The sequence below is a fragment of the Neodiprion pinetum genome, chromosome 6 (assembly GCF_021155775.2).
Source record: "Neodiprion pinetum isolate iyNeoPine1 chromosome 6, iyNeoPine1.2, whole genome shotgun sequence".
Taxonomy (NCBI): domain Eukaryota; kingdom Metazoa; phylum Arthropoda; class Insecta; order Hymenoptera; family Diprionidae; genus Neodiprion; species Neodiprion pinetum.
The window spans coordinates 16,868,685-16,890,346 of NC_060237.1; the positions used below are offsets into that span (position 1 = coordinate 16,868,685).

At 33.7% G+C, this 21,662-nt stretch overlaps 2 protein-coding genes across 5 annotated transcripts in view; one reads left to right on the top strand and one right to left on the bottom strand.

Moving 5' to 3' along the window:
• The window catches only part of Fas2 (fasciclin 2), a 74,082-nt gene extending 63,358 nt beyond the window's left edge, over positions 1–10,724 (top strand). For 2 of the 4 annotated variants that reach the window (XM_046633665.2, XM_046633667.2), the window contains 4 exons: positions 1,953–2,078; positions 2,866–2,935; positions 3,980–4,105; positions 5,907–10,724. In XM_046633665.2, the coding sequence (XP_046489621.1) occupies positions 1,953–2,078; positions 2,866–2,935; positions 3,980–4,105; positions 5,907–6,048 (464 nt within the window). In that variant the 3' untranslated portion in view covers positions 6,049–10,724. The remainder of the gene's footprint in view (positions 1–1,952; positions 2,079–2,865; positions 2,936–3,979; positions 4,106–5,906) is intronic. The other 2 variants (XM_046633668.2, XM_046633669.2) reach the window with 2 other exon arrangements.
• A 700-nt stretch (positions 10,725–11,424) lies between these two features.
• On the bottom strand, positions 11,425–21,138 carry GlcAT-I (Glucuronyltransferase I). The gene is made up of 4 exons (XM_046633671.2): positions 20,389–21,138; positions 15,173–15,717; positions 12,772–13,068; positions 11,425–11,864 (listed from the first exon to the last, which is right to left on the bottom strand). Exons 1-4 carry the CDS (start codon positions 20,516–20,518, stop codon positions 11,766–11,768), a joined length of 1,071 nt encoding a protein of 356 aa, XP_046489627.1. The 5' UTR covers positions 20,519–21,138; the 3' UTR covers positions 11,425–11,765.
• Between the last annotated feature and the right edge of the window lie 524 nt (positions 21,139–21,662).

Consider the following 21,662-nt stretch of genomic DNA (forward strand, 5'->3'; position numbering starts at 1 on the left):
TGTGGCGAATACACCGCGACCAGAAACTGGTAAATATCTGCACTTACGTAATAAGAATTTCAAAAAAGAAAAATAATATTTTTTTCGAATTATGCTATTCAAACAAACGATAAGATTGTTAGAATAGTCTAGTGTAGATTAACACAAAGAAAATGGGCTTTTTCGGCTTTTGGCATATCTAACAACATGATTTATCGCTTTCTTTTTTATATTACTATTATTTTTACTATGATTAATGTTATAAATATTTTTCACTGTTCATGCTACATTACACTCACATCATTCCTCTGTTTCTCAACAATACATACACACAAGTAAACGAAAAGTAAACCCTACTCTTATCTATACATTAGACTTTGGTTTGGTTCTGTTTTTGATAAAGACGGATTTTGGCACCCTTTCAGGTACTAAAAAAATAAAACGTGTTTGGTGATATTTAATTCTTCTTTATATCTTATAACATTATAATGTCACCATTAAAAAAAAAGTTGATAGCAAATAAGTTCAACTAAAAATCTCTAAGATCTTGCACATACGTAATACGTGTCATGTACGTTTAACGAAAATTGCATTGGGTATGTATTACTCCTACCTTTACCGACCCAGCAAACTCGCCCTCTTTCTTCTTGTTTTAAATAAACAAATAAACGGAGATCGTTAGAATTTCGAAGGTGCACGCTTTTTTATAGCAGAGTTCAGCGAAGTTATTGATATCCCGCAAATCGTCGAAAAAAAAGTTTGGTTTTTTATAACACGTTACTATCCCCACATTTCCCGCAATTCAGGGGCCAAAAAGTGCGTAGTTTCTGGAAAGAATAAAGAGTAAAATAAAATATAACGAATTCCGCCACGAAAGAGCGATGCACCGTCAAAATTTGAACCCTTGCCGATCATTGGTTTATTTAATATAGGAAGAATAGGGGTCAGTTCGCTCGGTCGGTAAGGATAGGAGTACTACACATGCTCAATACTCATGCCTATGCACGTCGTGATATCTGTATGTCGAAACAAAAGAATATTTTTCTTTTTCTTTGTCGCAAGTCAATTTCAGCTCGAAGTAAACAAAATCTATGAGTAATATCAAGTAATATGAGTAACATAACCGTATCAGCATATGCATACCAATCTCATTCATATACATTATGGTGTTTCATAAAAAAAATAATTTGCAATTTTTTACCATCGCACACGCTAAAAAGTTCGTGTACGTCAAAAGAAAGTTTCTGTCAAAAGGTGAGCGTTTTACATTACGCGGAAGACCGCGCTCAGTTGATTTTTCACTATTGTACACTTTTTTGAATTTACGAAGGATCGCGAATCAAATTTTTTTTTATTACCTACACCATTTATAATATCAATTTAGGTTACAAAGAAGACCCCCATTTGTAATATTAAGTTTCCAGTTCATGTTTAAGAAGTTTATCTAACGACTTTTTCATTATTAATTCAATCTCATAAAATAGTTATAATTTAATATGAAATATGATTTGATAAGATCCCCGGTTCATACATTTTTGTGTTATGGATCCTGATCTTTGGGTTCAATATAAATGTCAGTAAATAAATAATAATTAAAGCGCTCAACGTGTATCTTCACAAATTCAAAAAAATGTTTTAAAAAAAAAGTGAAAAATCAAAACAGCGCGATCTTCCACATAACGTGGAATGTTCATCTTTTGACAGAATATTTCCTTTAATAAATTATCTTTTTCTGAAACAGCCTTACATACATATATGTGTGTATATATATGTATGTAATTGCATGTGCACTTCGTTATACAAGTTATATGTGTACTATAATATGATGTTCACACCATCAAATCACCAAACATTGTTTATTTGCTTTTGCACTAACTATGTACAATGTGTATGTATTGTATATACTGCAAAGCATCAACTGTTAAGTTTACATCATTTGACGAGTATTGACTCCACTTGTATTTCCTTTCAAGTTATCAAAGTGACGGAACACGAGGGGCCCCTCATCTCCAGTGCAGCAATTATTGGGATCGTTATTGCTGTTCTTTTTATCCTGATCATCATTATCGACGTTATCTGTTGCTGTGCGAATAAAACAGGTCAGTTTTACTTATACAACACAGTAAAATATCGAAAGGAGAAAAGATGAACAATCTCATATGTAGAAATTTAATTCAAGATTGCTACTCTCCTCGCTGCCACTTACTATGCTTCAATGGGGAATGAGAGACACACTTTAGCTGTAAATCTAACTATTACTATGTTCGTATTACAAACGTAATGCACTTTCCCATTGACAAATAAATTGTCAGCCTGCATAATTATTTCCATGAATACCGTTGATTGGAAACTATTCATTTTACTTACAATAATACAACAGTTTTCGTTTCCCCCTCTTGCGTTACTATCAGTGTTATTTCAAGTTGACCTGGACTCGTATTTTCTACATGTCAAATTGTTCGATCTAACGAAATTCTGTATTGAACTAATCCTTTAGGGAAAATATTCGCTAAATTTTTTCCCCATTGCGCATTGCAACTATTGTTCAAATTAATTGATATTCATGTTACGTACGTACAAGTTACATTTACCTGCCACTGATGAAAACTGTGTGAGTTAATGGATATATGTGGTTAATTTTATTCGGGCATGGAGCTTCTACATCATGGTCCAGTTAAATTTCAAATATGAGTCTTGATGACAGTTACGATAACCAATTCATCCTTGTCTAAATATTATGACATTCAGCCTTACCTGTCAGAGATATATAAACTTGACTTTACTCGAATTTCATCACTCTGTTTATTTACGTTGCCGTTTGCGAATAATTATTATCATTACTATCTGCAGTGTGATGTCTGTTATAAAAAAAACTACCCATTTCAGGAATCATATTTTACGTGTGTGAAAGGTCCCGAAGAAAACCAGTCGATGAGGACGATGCAAAACTTGGAAGGTAAGAAAGACCTTGCGAGAAAATTATTAAAAATATTTTTACAATTCCCAAAGAAAATGAAGAAGGAGGATAGTGATTTTGTTGTTTATTTTTCTCTGTTCTATATACATTTTTATATTTTCGTGTACCATTAAATTATATACGTTATGCTTTGGCAAGTCTAGCGCTATCATATCATGTATAAGATTCATTCTTTATCGTAATGATATTCACTCTCACTTTTATGTATACATAATACTGATACATCCTAATTATCAAAGTATTCATGTTTCATTTGTAATTCATTCAACATTTACACATATATCGATACAAATATTGTGAAACTAACTGTTGTACATGTGAATATTCTGAACAGAGGCATAATAAGCATAATTCCTTCGAATCAAACAGTTTTTCCTTACGATGCTGAGTAAATTCGTCGAGTTGAGAAGATTTTGCCTATGAAAATTCACCGTCGCAATAAAATGGAAATTTGATATGGGTAATTCACATTTGCAGACGATGAGCGGGCCTCTGTCGCCGTTGCGTATTATTCCAGAATTCTTATTTTCCGAAAGTAAAACCTCTATTGGTCAAAAGTTTCTATTACGCAATAATTGAGTCGAATCTAGCTGTGTTCTCAAAATTATCGCACTAATAATTTACCTATAGATGAGGGCCTTCCTATCCATATTTTGTAATGTGAACTTGAATTTTTCTAAAAATATGTGTAACAAGTGAAAAATTATAGGCTTGAAGTGTGGAACTAATATTAGTCAAACGAAACTTGGTACAAATGCCATCACAATGACAGAAAAGAAGTAAATTCAAATACAACCCATTGAAACTAAAAAATCTGAGCTGTGATTTTTTGTAAAACCCTCTAATTGAAGAAATAAAATTACTTCTCCAATTGAAATGTATGTTGTACTCCACGGTATCTGTCATCAGTTGAAATTTGCAGTTTTATAATTCTTTTTATATTGTCTGTAAAGAAAACAAAGGAATTGCGTCAAAGGTATAAATTTTGAAGATTTTATTTTATTTTTCTTCTTTTGACCATAGTTTGTACAGTTGGCGGTTTCCCGTGCCATATTGTGACCAAAAAATGGCGAATGTCGCCGGTGTAACATCGATGTCAGATTCAGGCAGTGGAAAAAATACGATTAAATTAGTCAAACATACCGTTATGTAAGAATAAAAAATATTCAAATTAGCATGAAATTTTTCCTTTTTTTTTTTTTGCTGATTTATTTAACTTTTTGTGATTAAATTTTTTATTTTTTTTTATCGAGTTTGCATATTTAGCATGTACCTTTACAATAAAAATTAAGTTTGGCTTACAATCCAAGACTATCGTATGCATAGAAGAATAGAAGTGATAATCTGCTATGGTTATTGATTTGTTGAAAATTTTTAAATTGATGAAGAAACAAATATGAACTTATAATTATGAGAATTACCTGCAGAGTAACAGTATCAGCTGATTACAATATGTATGTGCAGCAAATACATTTGAAGTTTGGATCTGGCAACCTTGATCGAAATGGGCTTAAGTAAACAAATGGATTAATACAATACTCAGTAATGATTTCACCATTTCGTTCTCACCAAAAGCCAAACGGGTTTTCATCGCTGCAAAATTTGATCAGGCTTGATTGATCGAAACTTCGACATAATGGCAAATAATATCAGCATGCCTATATTAATGTCTTATCGATAAATCTCGCCTAATATAAGCCGCCAACCGCGAACCACCTTCGTTTGTCTTATAACATACCAATATAATATACATGTATTTTGTTAGCCTGATAAGCCTTCTTATAATCTGCTCATTATAGCTGGACACCATCATAATTTCGCTCAAGCTTTGGCAATGCCGCATGCTTTTTTTTTTTTTTTAAATTCATTTTTGGTCTTTGGTTTCTTTTTGAACGTTGTATACGGATTTAATCCAACAGATAAAACAGCGCTGAATAAATAAATTAGCGACAAGCCTTCAGATGATACTTTCGATTACTAATATAAAAAGTATAATCACTAGATTGACTTACCTATTTAAATATGTTTGTTGCGGTGCTTTTTTGATATTTTAATATTGGGCAGTAGATATTTTATATTGTGCGGTTGAATACAGTAAAATATTTTCACTTCTATTACAAGTCTGTCAAAAGCAGATTAAAGAATAACAAAATGTCTGCATATTGCATAGGACGCTGAATTTCGGTAGATTTTATTTATTTTTTTCAACTGTATAGAACTTACAATTCAGTTTGAGACCAGCACAAATCCTGTTGTAAAAATATATAATGTGCAGAATTATTAATTACAAAAATACTACCTTTTGTATGTAACTGCAACTTGCATGATCATCTCTAATAATGCTCACGAAATGATTTACAACAAATCTATATATGTCTACATTTAGAAATACTAATACTGATTGTTTTCAAAGCATATTCATGTTTGCTTCGAATAATCGCCCGTGGCTCTGTTTTAAATAACTTGCAGTTGGACAGCGCAATGACGTTGCTCATATGTTGAATTCTATCTTCATCTTTTTGTCACAATCGTTATCAAATACCGTTAGTAATCATTCTTCAAAATTTCATTAGCATGATGCACGCATTGGATGTCGCATCAGTTTGATTGTTTCGTATTCACCGTATAAAATGATTATCTGCATAGGTATATCCAGAGAGAATAGATTTGTTGCGATAACGGACATTTATTGAATTCAGTCTAATGTTATGACACAATGTTTGTTTACAACAATAAATGTTCACTTGATGTAACAGAACAGCGATAATTTGCGTTATTAAATCAAACACGGGTTATTTCAATAAAGTAAAAAGTACTTGTGACGAATCCATTATTCGACAAAATTTATTTGGTACGTTTAACAAATCTTCTCTCGGCGTACCCTGCAATTTGATACTTTGTATACTTTATCACTGTTCTTAAACTAAAATGTCTATTTCAATGGTTTCAGAGAGGAGAAAGAGCCTCTTAGGGAGGAAAAAAAGATTACACCAATCATCGATTCGGGTCTGCGACGAGAGACGTCTGTTAATTTCAATGGAAAGACATCTGTCTCAAAAACTGGCTTAGTGGGTAAAGACTCAGCTGTCTAGATATTCTTCCGGCGTACTAGATTGTGAAATATTTATTAATAATATGTTATTTTATCAACTCTCTTGGATTTTCTATTATTGTTTCCTTTTTGACACTTCCGACACAGTTCAAATATCACCAACAAAAATATAAAATTGAATTAAGTTTAACGACAACATAATAGATGCACAAATGAATAATTGTCATCGAATTTGAAACTGAATTTTGTCAACTGTACCCTGATCGTAAATGTTCAGCTGCACAAATCAAATACGTTAAGCATCAGCCATCAACCAAGTCGATTGATCTACTTGTATAAAATTTTTACTCGAAACGTTTGAAGCAGTTTGAATGTAGTTGAAGACTTGAATGCTGTTGAGAAAATCACTGTAACCCTTGTAATCCTAATCAAAGTTCTGTCTATTCGAGCGTTCAGTTTTTCGACAGTGAACTATGCCTTCTTGAAGATAGAATCAGAATAGAAAATAGCAAGAGGGAGAGACGAAATAGCGAAACAAGCGAACTGGTAATACTATTTTATGTATTTGAGGAAGGGGATTTCTTTGAACAGTTGTGATTCGATATAACCTGCAAGTACCTATTTTATTCACCTTAGGAAAACATGTCGAAAACTAAAAAGATACAAGGAAGTTTTCTTTGAAAGTTGAAAGACCTTAAAGAAAAATGATAAATCTAACATGAAGAGAATTTTGAATCTTACCACTTCTCGAGTTTCTCAAATAATTCCTGATTTAAAAATTATGAATCAGAGACAATTCAAGAGAAATAAAAAAATATAATTTCATTATAGTTTCACTGGAGAGTCTTCGAAAATCGGATGAAAAATGATTAAGTAATCTATTTTATTAGCAAAACACAATTAATTCGTAATTCTATACTACAATTTATAGTCTGTGGCACTGGATACACTAGAAAAAAATTGCCCGCAATGAAAATGTATGTGCAGGAGATGATTGAAAGTTTGCTTGTAACAAAACTCTTTTAAACATCATCTGGTTTCTCAATTTCATCACTGAGATTTTTGTGTTTTTATCAGATTAGTAGAATGGAATTTTGAATTTATCACCATTTATAAATAAAATTGATTGACAATAATTTCTCACCTGATTTTTGTGGACACTTGCCTCGAGTTATGTGGTGTAAAAAATGGTTGTTTTTGTATTTGCCTTCAATCCCGCCATCGCTGCTCATAGTTAAAATACTGGTTACTTATTGTAAGTTAGGAATTACTTGCAAAAATTCGATATTTGTGTAAGTGACAATATCTATAGGTAAACTCATATCAACATTAGCTTTTGCCGTTGAAGCCTTTCAAGTTCTGTGTATCTCTTCCAGTTCCAGAGATTTATTCCCCTAGGACGATTAAAATGTAAGTCCCCGTATGTTTTACTAAGGTAACTTTAATTAAAGTTCGCGTGTTGAGGTAGAGATACGAATAAAAATTTGAATCAAATTTTTCGCATGAAATGAAAACAAGTATGAAATAAACTCCAAACACACGATGATGATTGAAATTGTCGTGAAAACGTTTCGCAATTTTCGTGAAGAAGGATAAAAGGGATATACTCTGTACATATACGTGTTGTATTTCCAATCAATATTTGTCAAAAATATTGTATCGAAAGTAAGACTGCTTTAGTCTCACCCTCTTAGATTGCTATTAATATGTAAGACTTACGTCCATCTCCTTTTAATCGAGCTTCATAGTGTCAGAATTGATCGAGTCTTAATCGCATATAGTATATAAAATACTTAATTGATACTCATTTAAGATAAAATAAGAAAATCAGGAACTGTCGGCCTTGTGTTTAACATTTAGGTGGTAGCTCAGAATCAAAAATATTCCTGTTTGTAATAAACTACAACCGTAAACTTTTGCAAATACTACATTAGAATTACAGTTTATCGATAGATGCAATATAGGTTTTTTTTTTGTTGGACTAAAGGACAAATAAACATATGGACGGAAGTAAGGAAAGAAGTAACTTGCGTGACAGTAATTTCCATAACTTGGGTATCAAAGTATTAAATCGCTATGTGATTAATGTTCTTTGATAACGAATTTGCAGAAACGCAGGATTATATTTTATAGGTGTATGAACAGTTTAGTACGCTGGATAATAGAAATAATCATCTGCGCTTTTGTAGATGATGGGGTGAAGTAATGATAATGCTAACAATGATAATAGAAGTATTTCTCTGAAGAATCGTACCTACAATTATTTGCATTATATATACATGATGTGTAAATCTTAACTTATGCACATATGACAATGTAAGAATACAAATCTATGCGTACATATGTAAATGCATAGTTTTCATAGTGATGAAGCAGAAGAAAACAAAATCACCATTATTCATAGATATTATATGTATATGAAGATCGTATGAAAGTTTTTTTTAATCACATTTATATTTCGAGATACAAAAATTGAAAGAAGAAAATGAATCACACAAGTTTAATTAGCATTCTTATATAATGTGTAACCTGTATTTATGTACCATAAGTGTTGTTCAAATGGAGTGACGGTTAATCAGAATGTCCACTTTCCATAATTAATTATTGCTCTAATATCATCTGTCGTTTCTTTGAAGACTGATTTCTTTAAGTAAATTAAGATATCTGTCTCATTTCCTAGAAACTGAGTAGTTTACTTGTTTATCAATCTTAATTTTTAATAAATGATTACTTTGAGCACGCTATGTAATCACGAAAAGTTACTTATTTCAAATGGCCGATAAGTACTTCTATATTATGTACAATTATACCGTAATTATGAACCAGTTGATTTTATCTACGGCCCTAAATATGTGATGTGTAAAACTTGTATAACTAATGGTTAATCGTTGTATTTAGATTTTAATTTGATATCGTATTGTATGCATCATAATTCCTCCTTTCCTTCGTTTTATTACTTTTAATATCTTATTTTCAAATCGCAACCATAATATCGTAATAACTTGAGATATATTTTTCTCAATTGTAATCGTGTATTATATATATAGGTATATATATAATACGTCTATAAGATTATAAAACGCGTACCGTATAACCTAAAATAATTGACGAAAAAATCTCTCTAGATGTATGTATATATATATATACAATGTATACGTATACTTATATACATATATACATCACAATTAAATATTGTATAAGCACGCTGTATAATGACATTTTCTAGACCCCCACAACATTTATCATTAGATATTTCGCGTGACAAATGCCAAAAGGACTTGTATAAAATTATACGTCCTTTTTGCTTTGCAAAGCCAAAAGGGCGTATATCTTAAACATACGCCTTTTTGGCGTTAGTACATCAAAGAATTTTTTTTACAGATCTTTACGTTTTAAGCGATTCCAAGTTTAATGGCAAAAAAAAATTTTTTTATCCGTCGTTTTGGCACAAAACCCTAACTAACTGCTGTAATAAGCCCTTTTGGCATTTGTCAGGCGATTTATTCACGCAAAATTTTCCTACATTCATTGATTAATCCCAGGGAAATCGACCTCGAACTATGCCTTAATTTACTCGTCGTTGGTTTCTCTCGATCGAGGTGAACGTATTTTGGAAAATACGAAAGAGATAAGAAAGTTGTTGACACGATTCAAAGATGCTTGTCAAGTTTTTTGATCCTATTATTTTAAGACTTCTGATCGCCAAATGACTTTCATCGGAAAAGGTATTTTGTATCATGCATGAACAATAAGTTTAAAGGTCAATGGGCGATTTTGGCGGGGATACCAGTTCATTGTCATTGTACCATTGTGCATTAGATTATAGTGTATTGGGAATAAGGCTTTTTTGCAAAAATACAGTTGAAATTGTGATAAGTTTTTGTAAATGCTTGATGAACGTTTTCTCCACCCTAATGGGAGAAGGTAGGGAGATGAGGGGAACTACGATTATATTAAATATATAATATATCAAAATTATATATGTAATGTAACCAGCTTCGGACGGGAAAACCCAGTGGGATATATAAAGTTTAGTCTTTAGACTCGCGTGCATTATATGTATTTGCATGAAATGTCGATATTTCGGTAATGATCGAAAATTGATCACTGCCCATTATATACCTACAAGCAACTTTTCTACCAGTTCTTTATATTGTTTTCAATTTCTAGCGAATGCATATATGGTGCGCAGGTAGCTTTTTTACGTAAGGTATATGACAACAGTTTTGCCAAATACTATATAATAGAGTACTTATATATACATATATTAGCTTGTAAGTGATCGAGCATGCTGATTGACGGTATACACCCACACGGCTATGTCAAACAATAAAATACCTGCATACGATAAGAATTATAAAATAGTAATGTTAATGATAAATAAAGAACACGCCAAAATCTAGGAAATTCAAAACAAAAAGATATGCAGCTATTTTTTTTAATCTGTTACCATAAAAGTATGTACGTGCGGCTTCCCAAAAGACAAAAAAGTATTAAACACGCATCTTCCAGAAAACATTTTAGGTAAATATATATAAATACATGTATATGATTATTATATCGATTGAAACTTACACACTTGTAATATTAGAAGGTTTTGTAGATATAAGGCATATTTTTTATGTATGCTTTTTCTGTATGCGATAAAAAAAAAAAAAAAATCAAAAAAAACTACAAAAAATCAATAAAAATTGAACCATTTTCAAAACAGATAACCGTATTAATCGAATTTCACGTCTCTCTGTTCAGCTCTAATCAATTTATAGTGAACAAATACCTCACGGTAATAAAAAGGAATAAAATCATATTTAATTAACACAAATATTGAATAAGGATATTACAAACACCTGAACACTGATTGATAAAAACAAAATATAATTACTTCTAAGTAACTCAGTTATCTACAGATTCACTTTGTTTCATCAAGCTTTGAATCCTGTTTCGATCACAGATAAGTTATATAATTTTGGACTATGATTTTACACCAATTTTTCTTCCTGAATTGAAACTGTCCCTGGGTCATAGTAATGTATTTTGTATATTGATAAGAAGATAAATTTTTCTAAAACTGTCACTGTTTTGGCAGATTGTCTTCACAATTCGAAGTGAAAACACCATTGATCGTCCGAGTCACAGCGATTTGAAATTGTAATCACACGAATATTTACGAGCACCAGTTCGATTGTATAGAGATACGCCTTTTTTTTTAATAAAAAAAAAAATGCATCCGTATAGCTAAATTAAAATTACAAAAAAGTTCTAGATTTAGCCAGGCGCTTTTTTGATGCGGTGAAAAGAAGTTATAATCGGTTATAGGCCCAAGGCCTGATTCATATCTTTATCAATAATCCTACAATGTTTGACAGCACTAAAAGGAGAAGGTTGCATGCAAGATAAAAACAGTTATAGCTTTAACAATAAACATTGTTGGAACCTTTATTTAAAAACAGTTTTTAAGTATCGTAAATTCATAATTTTACGATACCACTCACATACTCACGTAACTATTCATATACGTAAAACTAGATTTTTATTACATGTAGTTAACCCTACAAATATCTCCTATGTAAAAAACAACCGTACTTGTTACGCAGTCTTGCAAGCATTCATCAATAGTTCTATTTGTTCTAACGGTCCAACCCGCAATTCGTGGGTCAACTGTTTTTTTTTTTTTTTTTTTTATTATGATATATTATTATGAATGCTATACGTATTTGAATATTTTTAATATTACAAATGCCTACAATTGTCCACCCGTTAGACTTCAATACCCTCGTTCGATTTCTTGCCTTTTTTAGTCAAAAGTTGTTCGGCACTTAGCTTAGGTGGCTCGGTTCTAGTGTGCCAGACGTATACCTGAAAATAAAAATCACATAATCTTTGAAAGCTGCGAGTCAAAATTCTTTGACAACATATTTTAACAGTGTATTTGAATTTTTTTTAAGGGAATGTGTTTCATCGATAACAATTTTACGTTGAGTCACGACTCTCGGGTTATTTATTACAGGAGAGTAATTGCGGTTCCTTGTTAATCTAGTTATGATATCACATACGAGTGTAACAAAACCTAGTTTAACACGTGAGGTGTAACTTTACAACAAACTGACTATAGCTTGTGAAAAACGACAATGTGTAAAAGTTAAACATAAAATGTCCAAGATATTTTTACAGCCTGACGATGATTGACTAAGCCTTGTCGAATCGTTAATGACTCTTCCACAGAGAATCAATTATTGATACATAATGAAAATTATTGATTTAATTTTTTGTACGAATTACGGATACAAATTTTCCAATAAAGTAACTGATGTGTGAAAATGCATGGCTAACAAAGCCTTCTACCTATATCTAATTAATTCAAAATTAAGATTTGAATTGCCAGTCTTTGCATTCTTTCGTGTAATCTAACATACTTCCGTAAATTTTGTGAACAAAATCGAAGGTTTATACCTATTCGAATTGGATAAGATAAATCATGTTTCAATATTCTTATAAATTATAATTATTACATTCAACTGAAAATTACATCTCAATCCTCACCAATTGAACTACAGCTAAAATCGCATCGAATGATTCAATGGTATCCAAAATTTTGCCACGAATATACCTGTTTTTTCGACTGATAATTATCAGGATGTATAAATTTGCGAAAATAGTGAATGAAAAATAGTTGGGTTTAACATTCTCAAAGAAACTCCTATAGGATGGTATCTGAATTTATACCGAAAAAAAAGCTTTGTACGTAGTGTGTCTAATATTATACCTTTTTGCAACAATCAGCCAGGGGTTCCAGCTGGTCCCTGGTGGTTATGTGTCGCAATATTTCGCTCTCTTGATAACCGGATTGGATCTCGAATGAGAACCAAGCGTCTTTATGTTGGAAAAGCAGCTTCAACTTGAACGCAAATCCAGCCATGTCAATGGGAAATGGTCTGTCGGATTTCCATGCCGAGTTGAAACCAACCACTTTACGCGTAACTTCGTCGCATATCGGTTTCTCGACCATCAGACCTCCGACCAACCCAACGGGCCACACGCCGACATGCTTAATCTTTTCCATCTATAATTATTTAACAATTATCTGGTAACAATATGATAAATGAGGGAGAATGATCATTGGTCTCTGAAAATATACCAAAGATTATTTAAAACATAATTTCAAACAAGTTCATAGTATTCCGAATGCCGTAGTTTTGTTTTTTTAAAGCGGCACTAATCTGTCGATTATTTTATTCCTCGATGTTTTTACACAAAATCTTTTAACAATGGCATTCGGTGCAAAATGTTTCGGAAGACAGTAACAAAAAACCCGCAAAAATATTGAATTTTTATGTTTTTTGTGCTTGTCTTAATATCATTCTGTTTTTGTCTTCAAATGTTACTTCAAAATTCTATATCATTATTTACAAATCTACTTAGTATTTTTTCATTTCTCTCTGATGAAACCCTCTTCAATTTATCTGTATTTTCCTGCAAAATTTTACATCAAAAAAATATGCCACTAACTTAACTAATTGGTATATATTATATAATATACACTTTCACTTTTTTCCAGCTACTAAATATTCATGTAATTCTTACAAATATCAATTGGTACAACCCGCAGATATCAACTAAAATCAATTGAACTACTATACATATACTATATTATATGGACCTGGAATTGTAGAAGAGCTGTAATTTCTGGAAATCCAAGGTACCGTTTTAAAAAATTTGATTTTGAACATTGAAGGGCCGAAAACTTTGAGGGCCTAAGGCTATAGCCCTTTTAGTCTTACGGTTAATCCGGGCATGGCTGTAAGTATCGTAGAAATACCAAAAACTAGCTTATTTGCATCAAGAATTCTTGGAAAGCTTTAAACTCGTTTTTGTCGAAACTACATGTTCAAAATTGGCTGCCTCGATAACTCAAATTTTAAACGACTGAATGGCGTTTTGTACAGCATGTTCGAATCCGTACACTTTACTACAGTTTATTGATCTACATTGGTCTTTTCCAATTTTTGATGGAAGTTTTTGCCAATAGGTAAAATATCTACGTAATTAACTTAGCTTTCAAGTAAATTTTTATTTTTTTTTTTGCTCTCAGATGACTCAGCTCGGTGCTATAACCGCAGTCAATTACCAATCTGCCGCTGTTACCCTCGAACAAAATTAAATGCCACCATCACATAAATAAATTGTTTCCGAAGAACGACATATCTTATTATTCCTTAAAAATGCCTTTATATGTTTATATCCCAAGAAAATCAATATGATATCTGCGATATTTTTTTAGAAAAAAAATGCGAAAAATTCATCATTTTTCACCCGGTTACACTAATCTTCCTCGTAAATAAATTTCTAGTACTTCATAGAACAGACAATTTCAATGCTTTCACGTTTAATGACAGCACGAAAACGACGACAGTTTCATAAACAATAAGAATTTTACAGTGAAGAAGTTGTAAAAAGACATACACACACACCCATAGAAAAGCTTAAACAGAGTAATTTTCGAGAAGTGCAGAGATTTTCAGTAAAAACTTGTTTTGTTTCGATAAAAACTTGTTGAAAAATTCAGAATAAAAGGAGATATTTCAGAGTAGCGTAGACATGAAAATGCAGAAGAAATTTTAAAAGTTTGATACAACAAACTATGAAAAACTACGATAACCTGAGTATTTGGAAGAAATACGAACGGTGTAACAAATAGAAGATATTGGGGAAGGATGAAGAAAGTCACGAACGTATTTTCGGAAAATCAAAAAATATTTTCGAAGAAATTATTCGTCAAGTTGCGCAGAAGCGTCACAAGATTTACAAAGCAAATTGTCACCCGGAGTTTTCTTTCAAAATTCTTCATTAAAAAAAAAAAAAAAAAAAACGATTTGTTGACTTTACGAAATATGTGTGGCGAGGGAAATGTTTTTTGTGGCCAAAAAATTATCGTTTGATTCGATGAAAAAGTGATTGGCAAAAACAATTTGTATTTTCGAATGAAGCCCCATTTATTTTGATAAGCAAATCAGGTACAAAAATAGTAATCTTAGAATGTTTTCAGCTGTCTCTGAATGAAAATTAAAAAGTTTTTGGTTCGCTAAAGGAAGTAGACGTATATTTAGAATGCTGGGACTGCTAGCGGTGTGAAAACAACAAAAATAAATGGAACACCCCTCGTTTACCTCCTCAAAAAGCTTAATGGAGTACGTATTGTCGTCGTCGGCGAAAAATACGATGCCTTCGTCATCGGGCGTGAGATTGTCTCGGAGCCACTTGAGGCCCGCGTTCCGTTGCTCGACCCCTCTGGGCTTCTTCCAATTCGGATCGTTTCTTCCGAGTTTATAATTGGGCGGAGTAGGGATGGCCAAATGGGTGAAGGCCAACCCACTGCCCATCAAAAGATTCGTAACCAGATTTGTTTTGTTCGTCGAATCTTCGACGAGTATCCAATGGAAAGTTGGGATGTGCACAAAGGTCTGCGCCAGCCGAGTAAGTTCCGCTTTTTGAACAAACCTTGCAAATGTTGGGGTTATCGCGTATATCGTTGGCTTATTGCGATAATACTCCTTGCCCTGCATTTGTAATAACATTCTCTTCTGCGTTTCAATGCTTTTTATTGCAACTCTCATATCTTCCGAGATCAACTTAGTTTGTCTGGCATTTTCGTCCAACCGTTGGACTATCGTACTCCTCTGCTCTGACAACCATTCTTCTTGCAGATTCTTGTCTAAAATTTATTGTTTAATAATTAGTATTTAATCGGATTGCAGGCTATGTGAAAAATTTAATTTTCATCATATTATCAATTGTAATAACCCGTCCTTTACCTCTGAAAGGAATGAAGAAAGAGACCTAAACGCTTCGACTTGAGGCTTTAAATAGAACCTGAACAATATGTACTTATCTATTGTTTTTAAACGAGTAGAAACGCAAATATTCAAAGAAATTTGTGCTACGTTCACACCAAAGTGATCACGGGTATCGGTCTTTATGAAGTTTTCAACAGCATTTTATCAATCGCTTTTTCCTCCTCTCTCTGTTCTGTCAGGTTCGTTGACAGCCAAATCACTGGTATTCGAAACGACTTCGATTCATTTTCTGTATTCAGGTGTACGTAGATCACAACAATCATGGGTTGTAAATGAATATACGTTAGAGTGGTCCGTATTTGAGTCTCCGACGAATTTTTTAGCAAACACACGAATCAGCTTTCGAGTCAGAATTCAAGAACAATTCCCTAATTTTTTCAGATTTGTATCCCATTGGTAGTTCTACCTATAGAGCATCTCTTCTCAACTATACCTATGTTGGCTACTTCAATAACAGAGTAGTCACACATATGCGAATATAATGGTGTATTTCGTTAGCTGGATCCAAACGAAATAAAATGGTATTCTTTAAACTTGTGATAGAGAAAGGATTGACGTGGATCGACTATGATACACGAAAGAGAATATCGAGTACCATAATAACTTCGACGTAGTGAAGAAAGCATTGAGATTCGAGGGCAAATCTTACATTTTGTAATTGTAATAAGTATGTCATTATAGCCAATCATTTTCAGGAAGCACCGTCATGTCATTACGAATGTTAGAACTGAATACTAAGAATAAGTTATTTGATGGGAAAATTATTCATTGGCTAACCGGATGGAAAACTTTGCAGAACTGGCAAGATATAAGTCTCTCGACTAAATAGACTATCTGAAAGGTCCAATTGTAGTGAAGTTTTATATTCACCACAGGCGTATGTGTTCATCTTGGACATACCGATCGACGTGCACCGCGGTTCATTCTTCATTTTCTACAAAGGCCCACCAAGTAAAACTAATTCCAAATTTAGCATTTCGACCCTAATTCTATATTTTTCGTATTGACTTCTTATTTTTCCATATGATACGATGCTCAGAATCAACCTGAAACGAGAGCTGTAACTCCGGTTGCTTGAATAAGGTGCACGTATCGTACCGCAGATAGAGAAACTCACTGCTTACGATTAACGCGAAAACTTGAGGATGACCGAAGAAAAGAAAATGTATTGGCAATCGGTATGACGTGATAATAAAGGAAGAATCCAAAGAAAAGGCTGAAACGTCGAAGCCGTCCGGCGACTTTCTCAATCTAGAAAACAATTGGCCAGTACTAGTCATGATTGTTCGTTTGAAGTGAACCGTGAAATAGCATATGAAATAATCAGCTTCACAACTGTTCTTTCGTTGACAGTCATTTTCTCATTCGTGAAACGTAAAAGCTGGAAAGAAGATGAATTTCGATAAATTCGATCCACGGGGACTCGCTTACTTGAAAAATAAATATGTCGTGCTAGACATGCGAAGACAGGGCTTAAACTGAGGTGTGAGTCCCACGGAAATTGAGATCGAAAATATTATCACGAAATAAATGAAAGAATTTGGGTTCACGTTCTTTCCTGGACTCATGAATCTTCGCGATACATATTTCAGAATTATCAAACGAATGCGCCATGCTAGTAGCAGTTTTACTGCCATTGCCATGCCCGTATCAATGATTTCAGAAATTACTGCTAAAAATGCAGATTCCAAAGATGCGGTAAGTTTGGAAGTATTCAAAGTCGACAGCTGGACAAAAGATGGATTTCAATCTTTACGCGATATCGCATCGCTCATGGATACTATGCAAAAAAAGTAGTGGATATTGTTATAAAATCACTATATAGAGTGCGATTTGTAATCAATGGGAAGCTCTCTGTGGTTCTAAGGAATACGACGAATGGGTGAAAAACCACGAAGACAAACAAATCAAACAAAAAAGTTCCGGAAGACGGGGGTTGACGCAATTCTCGAAATGTCCCAAAGATCACGGCAATAATACAGAGTGAAGTTAAAATATTACATTGATGATGACAATTTGGAAATATTGCACGAGGAACGACATTGCGAAGGCTCGAAATTATCAGAAAAAGGGTGTGTGAGTCCGAACAAAAGTATGAGCTTCAGACTTCGCAAAAGAATCTTGTCAAAGAATAACAGTGTAGAAGAAATGATAACAGTAATCATAGCCACGTCCGCCCATAATTGCTAGACAAATGAGAATTCGCAACATCAGTTTTGACCAAAGGGACTTGACAATTGGTTTACTTAGGGCAAGGCTGGAAAGGGTAACGAAGTACTTTAACCGACTTCAAATTTCTATGGCATCTTTATTCCTTATCTGATTTTGAACTGATGGTCAGACAAGGATGTGAAAACTTTAGTTTTTTAATCATAAGATAATAAACATTTGAATGTTAATTTTAGAAAAATTAAAATTTTCAATAAAAACGCTGTCATTTTATCAATTACTTTTTGTAAAAAAAATTTCAGAGTAGCACACGTGGCACTTGAGTGGCAAAATTTACAAAATTTTCATTTGAACTATCAGTAAATGTTGTGTAAAATGATATCTTTGTATTTTGGATCATTTATTTGTAACAATGCGAAAATAAAAATCGCCATTCCGAATGTTTCTGCCCTTTACTCCCTAATAAGCAGACTGTCATAATCATTCCATTCTACGATAATTCTGACAAATCAAAAATTCACATAATTTTCTAGCTAGAGTTTTCGAAGTAGTTTTAGTAGAAATATGACAACTTTACCATACTTCATTGAAAACTTTCGATTGGAGACAGTTTCGCAAATGATATTCGGTATTCGAAAGTTACGAACGGGTCTGCAGTGAAGAAAAATATTACTTCAAATTCCACTATATTTTCCAGCCCTTTTATGCTTACTGGTAAGTGAAGTGAAGTCTAATCACTCTTGCTCATCCAGTAGGTACCTAATAGTATTTTAGATGTACTTGTTACCCAATAAAATGGATTGCCATGGATGTGTAACTAAACGTGTAAAGACTTGTATAAGGATCTACTAAAAATGCGGTGACGGCAAACAGGTAGGTTAAATTCAATTTAAAAAAAAACTACTTACGTCCGACACCGAATGAAGCTTAATTTTGCTAATGAAGCATCATTTTATGAGAATAGAAATATTCATTGATTCATAAATGCTCATGTGTAGCATATAATTTTTTCAGAGGGTCAAAGTGGTGATCATGCTTTCGTGTCTGACTTTTAAGCTGACTTTGAACGTAGCTGAAACTAGCAGCGGGCACTAGCAGCGAAGTTCCCCCGGCCAGGGCCGAGACAGTCCTTGAGCACCCCGCGCATACCTCGAATCGTAAAAGTCATAACTACGAGCAAATTTTTTAAAATTTATACTCAATTCACTCTTTACCTTGGGCAATTGATGAAGCGAGTAATCGTCGTGAGACACACCCTCCCGTAATTGTTATTAATTTTTTAAGCTTTGTATGTTATTTTATTCCCTAATTGACGATAGCAGCGAGCGATTTTTTCAAAATTTATTAAATAAAATTTCATCAATTGTCCAAGGTAAAGAGTGAATTGAGTATAAATTTTAAAAAATTTGCTCAGAGTTATGACCTTTACGATTCGAGGTATGCGCGGGGTGCTCGATGACTGTCTCGGCACTGGCCGGGGGACACTTCGCTACTAGCGCCCGCTGGTAGTTTCAGCTACGTGAATTTGAATAGCTGCTACCAGGCAGGCTCAATGATACTAGTTCTATTTCAATTAAAGCTTTGAGACTTAGAAACGATGTACAATTTTTGAACTTTGCATTCATTTTACTTGAAATGAGTTTTTCAATACATTTCACACGGTAACTTCGAAACCGTTCTTACGATTTTTAGGAAATTTGCTAGACATTCTATTACGATACGTATGATATTTTCCACAGAAACTAAAATGAATCATATCCGACCCAGACTCTATACGAGTTATAAATTGAACATGTGCTAAGGACAAAAGTTACAGTTATTCAGTATGATTATTCAAAAAACGTGTATTATACTGGAAAAAAGAAGGTGCCATGACAGCATTCATAGAGTTTGGCGTAGTTCCGAAGTTATCTACTAAACGCTTAAAACACGCACTTTGATCGTGCATATGTCAGATCAGTCGTGTATGACAACATCATAATGTTGTGAAAAACACAGGTGTCACAGCTCCAACGATTCTAAGAGTCAACTTTAAATAGCGCGAAAGGGCGATCACCCCCCTGAAACAAATAAAATTTAGTTGCCTCCGTCGCTTCATTTTGAATACGGACCTTTTCAACTCACTGTCAGCCTTTCCCATTAGAGAAATGCTCAGAATCCGGAAGCCTAGATGTCAGGTTTGAAAATTACCGCCAAGTCGAGTCACTCGAGCGGTCACGTGGCTCGGGTAAGCCAATGACAGTGCGCCTGCCATGAGCCATGAATCTACCTTGGATGCCGCGACGCACCAACGCCGTTCACTCGGCAAGCGGTCGCGATTCAATTATACGGACAACAAAGCAGTTGAGCTTGTTACTTACATCGTATCCATTGAAGTATGATAACGGTGACAAGAAGCAGGACGAATGTACACTCGAGAAATCGCCGATTCCGCATTGTAGATTTCTCACAGTTTCCGTCGACGACAAATATCGTTTCACTAAACGGCATCGTACGAGCTTCGTTCAATCGCCATGTTACTTCTGATGTATGGCGCCCATTTCGTATTCCAAGCTTCGTCTCGCCGGAGCGCAATACCAAGGATCTTAGTTATCGGGAATAATGATTGGGCTTTGCGAGTACGAAATGAATCCGAAAATTTTTATCGTTGGCTACAGATAGTGAATCACGTTATTCCCCGACCACTTGACACACATGTATATAATATAATGGTATATGTCGTGCATCCACCGCGTGGCAAATATTATAAATTGAACTGTGTGTAATTGGGTTTTTCACGAACTGTTCGCCACGACAACTTGTTTTACGAATTATAATTGAAAAATATATCACGGTTTTATATCACGCATACAGTACGATTGTATGTGTCAAACGATTATCTCTAGCAGCCCGACAATCTCGTGATGTCACTGGCCAATTTACCCAACCTAATCTCGCGCTATTATTTTAATCCACAAAATCCAATATTCTCGTACCATGTTATGTCAGAATAATGAACGATGGTCTTACGTAATCCAAAACGTGTTGCAGCACCGGTGACTTTTTAACTAATTTGCATCACTTTTTCCAATAAATTAGAACTGGAAGGCATTTTTTTCGTGGTGCAATTCGATTCCAACAGTATTAATGTACTGAAAAAACATTCAAGTACGTAACATAAATTGCTGCGATGCCTCGATGTCAGTGATGTAAGTGCCAAATGATTGATGATAACCCCGATATACCTAATAATCTCAGTTTTGTAATAGAGGGAATCAAAAAGGAAGAAAACTTTATCGATATTCACTCAGACAAGGTCAACTGAAGGTAACTAAGCGAATGCAAAAATGCGTTGCGATTATTAGCTAGTCGCAAGAAAGCGCGACAAGTTATAATAACACCTTGCGCAATCGTAAACTGACCAGAACGGTTTAAGAACTGAATCGATCAATTTCACCGTTACCTTTGTTGAAATTTCCATCGCTTCGGTACTGTGTGAAATGAGTGTTTTACGAATATAAGCACCCGGTTATGTCAGTGAAAACAGTTATCTCTGCAACTCCATAATACAATTCAATGATATTTTCCGCAAGTAAACGGTGGTTATGTGTGTGCTTCATTAACGGTATAATACTTATGGTTGCAAAAAAGATGT

Coding starts and splice junctions, on each gene's coding strand:
- GlcAT-I (XM_046633671.2), bottom strand. CDS start 20,518: ATGCCGTTTAGTGAAACGATATTTGTCGTCGACGGAAACTGTGAGAAA. Junction 15,718..20,388: donor CATACTTCAATGGATACGAT/GTAAGTAACAAG, acceptor AATAAATTTTAG/ACAAGAATCTGCAAGAAGAA. Junction 13,069..15,172: donor CCATTAAGCTTTTTGAGGAG/GTAAACGAGGGG, acceptor AAATAATTATAG/ATGGAAAAGATTAAGCATGT.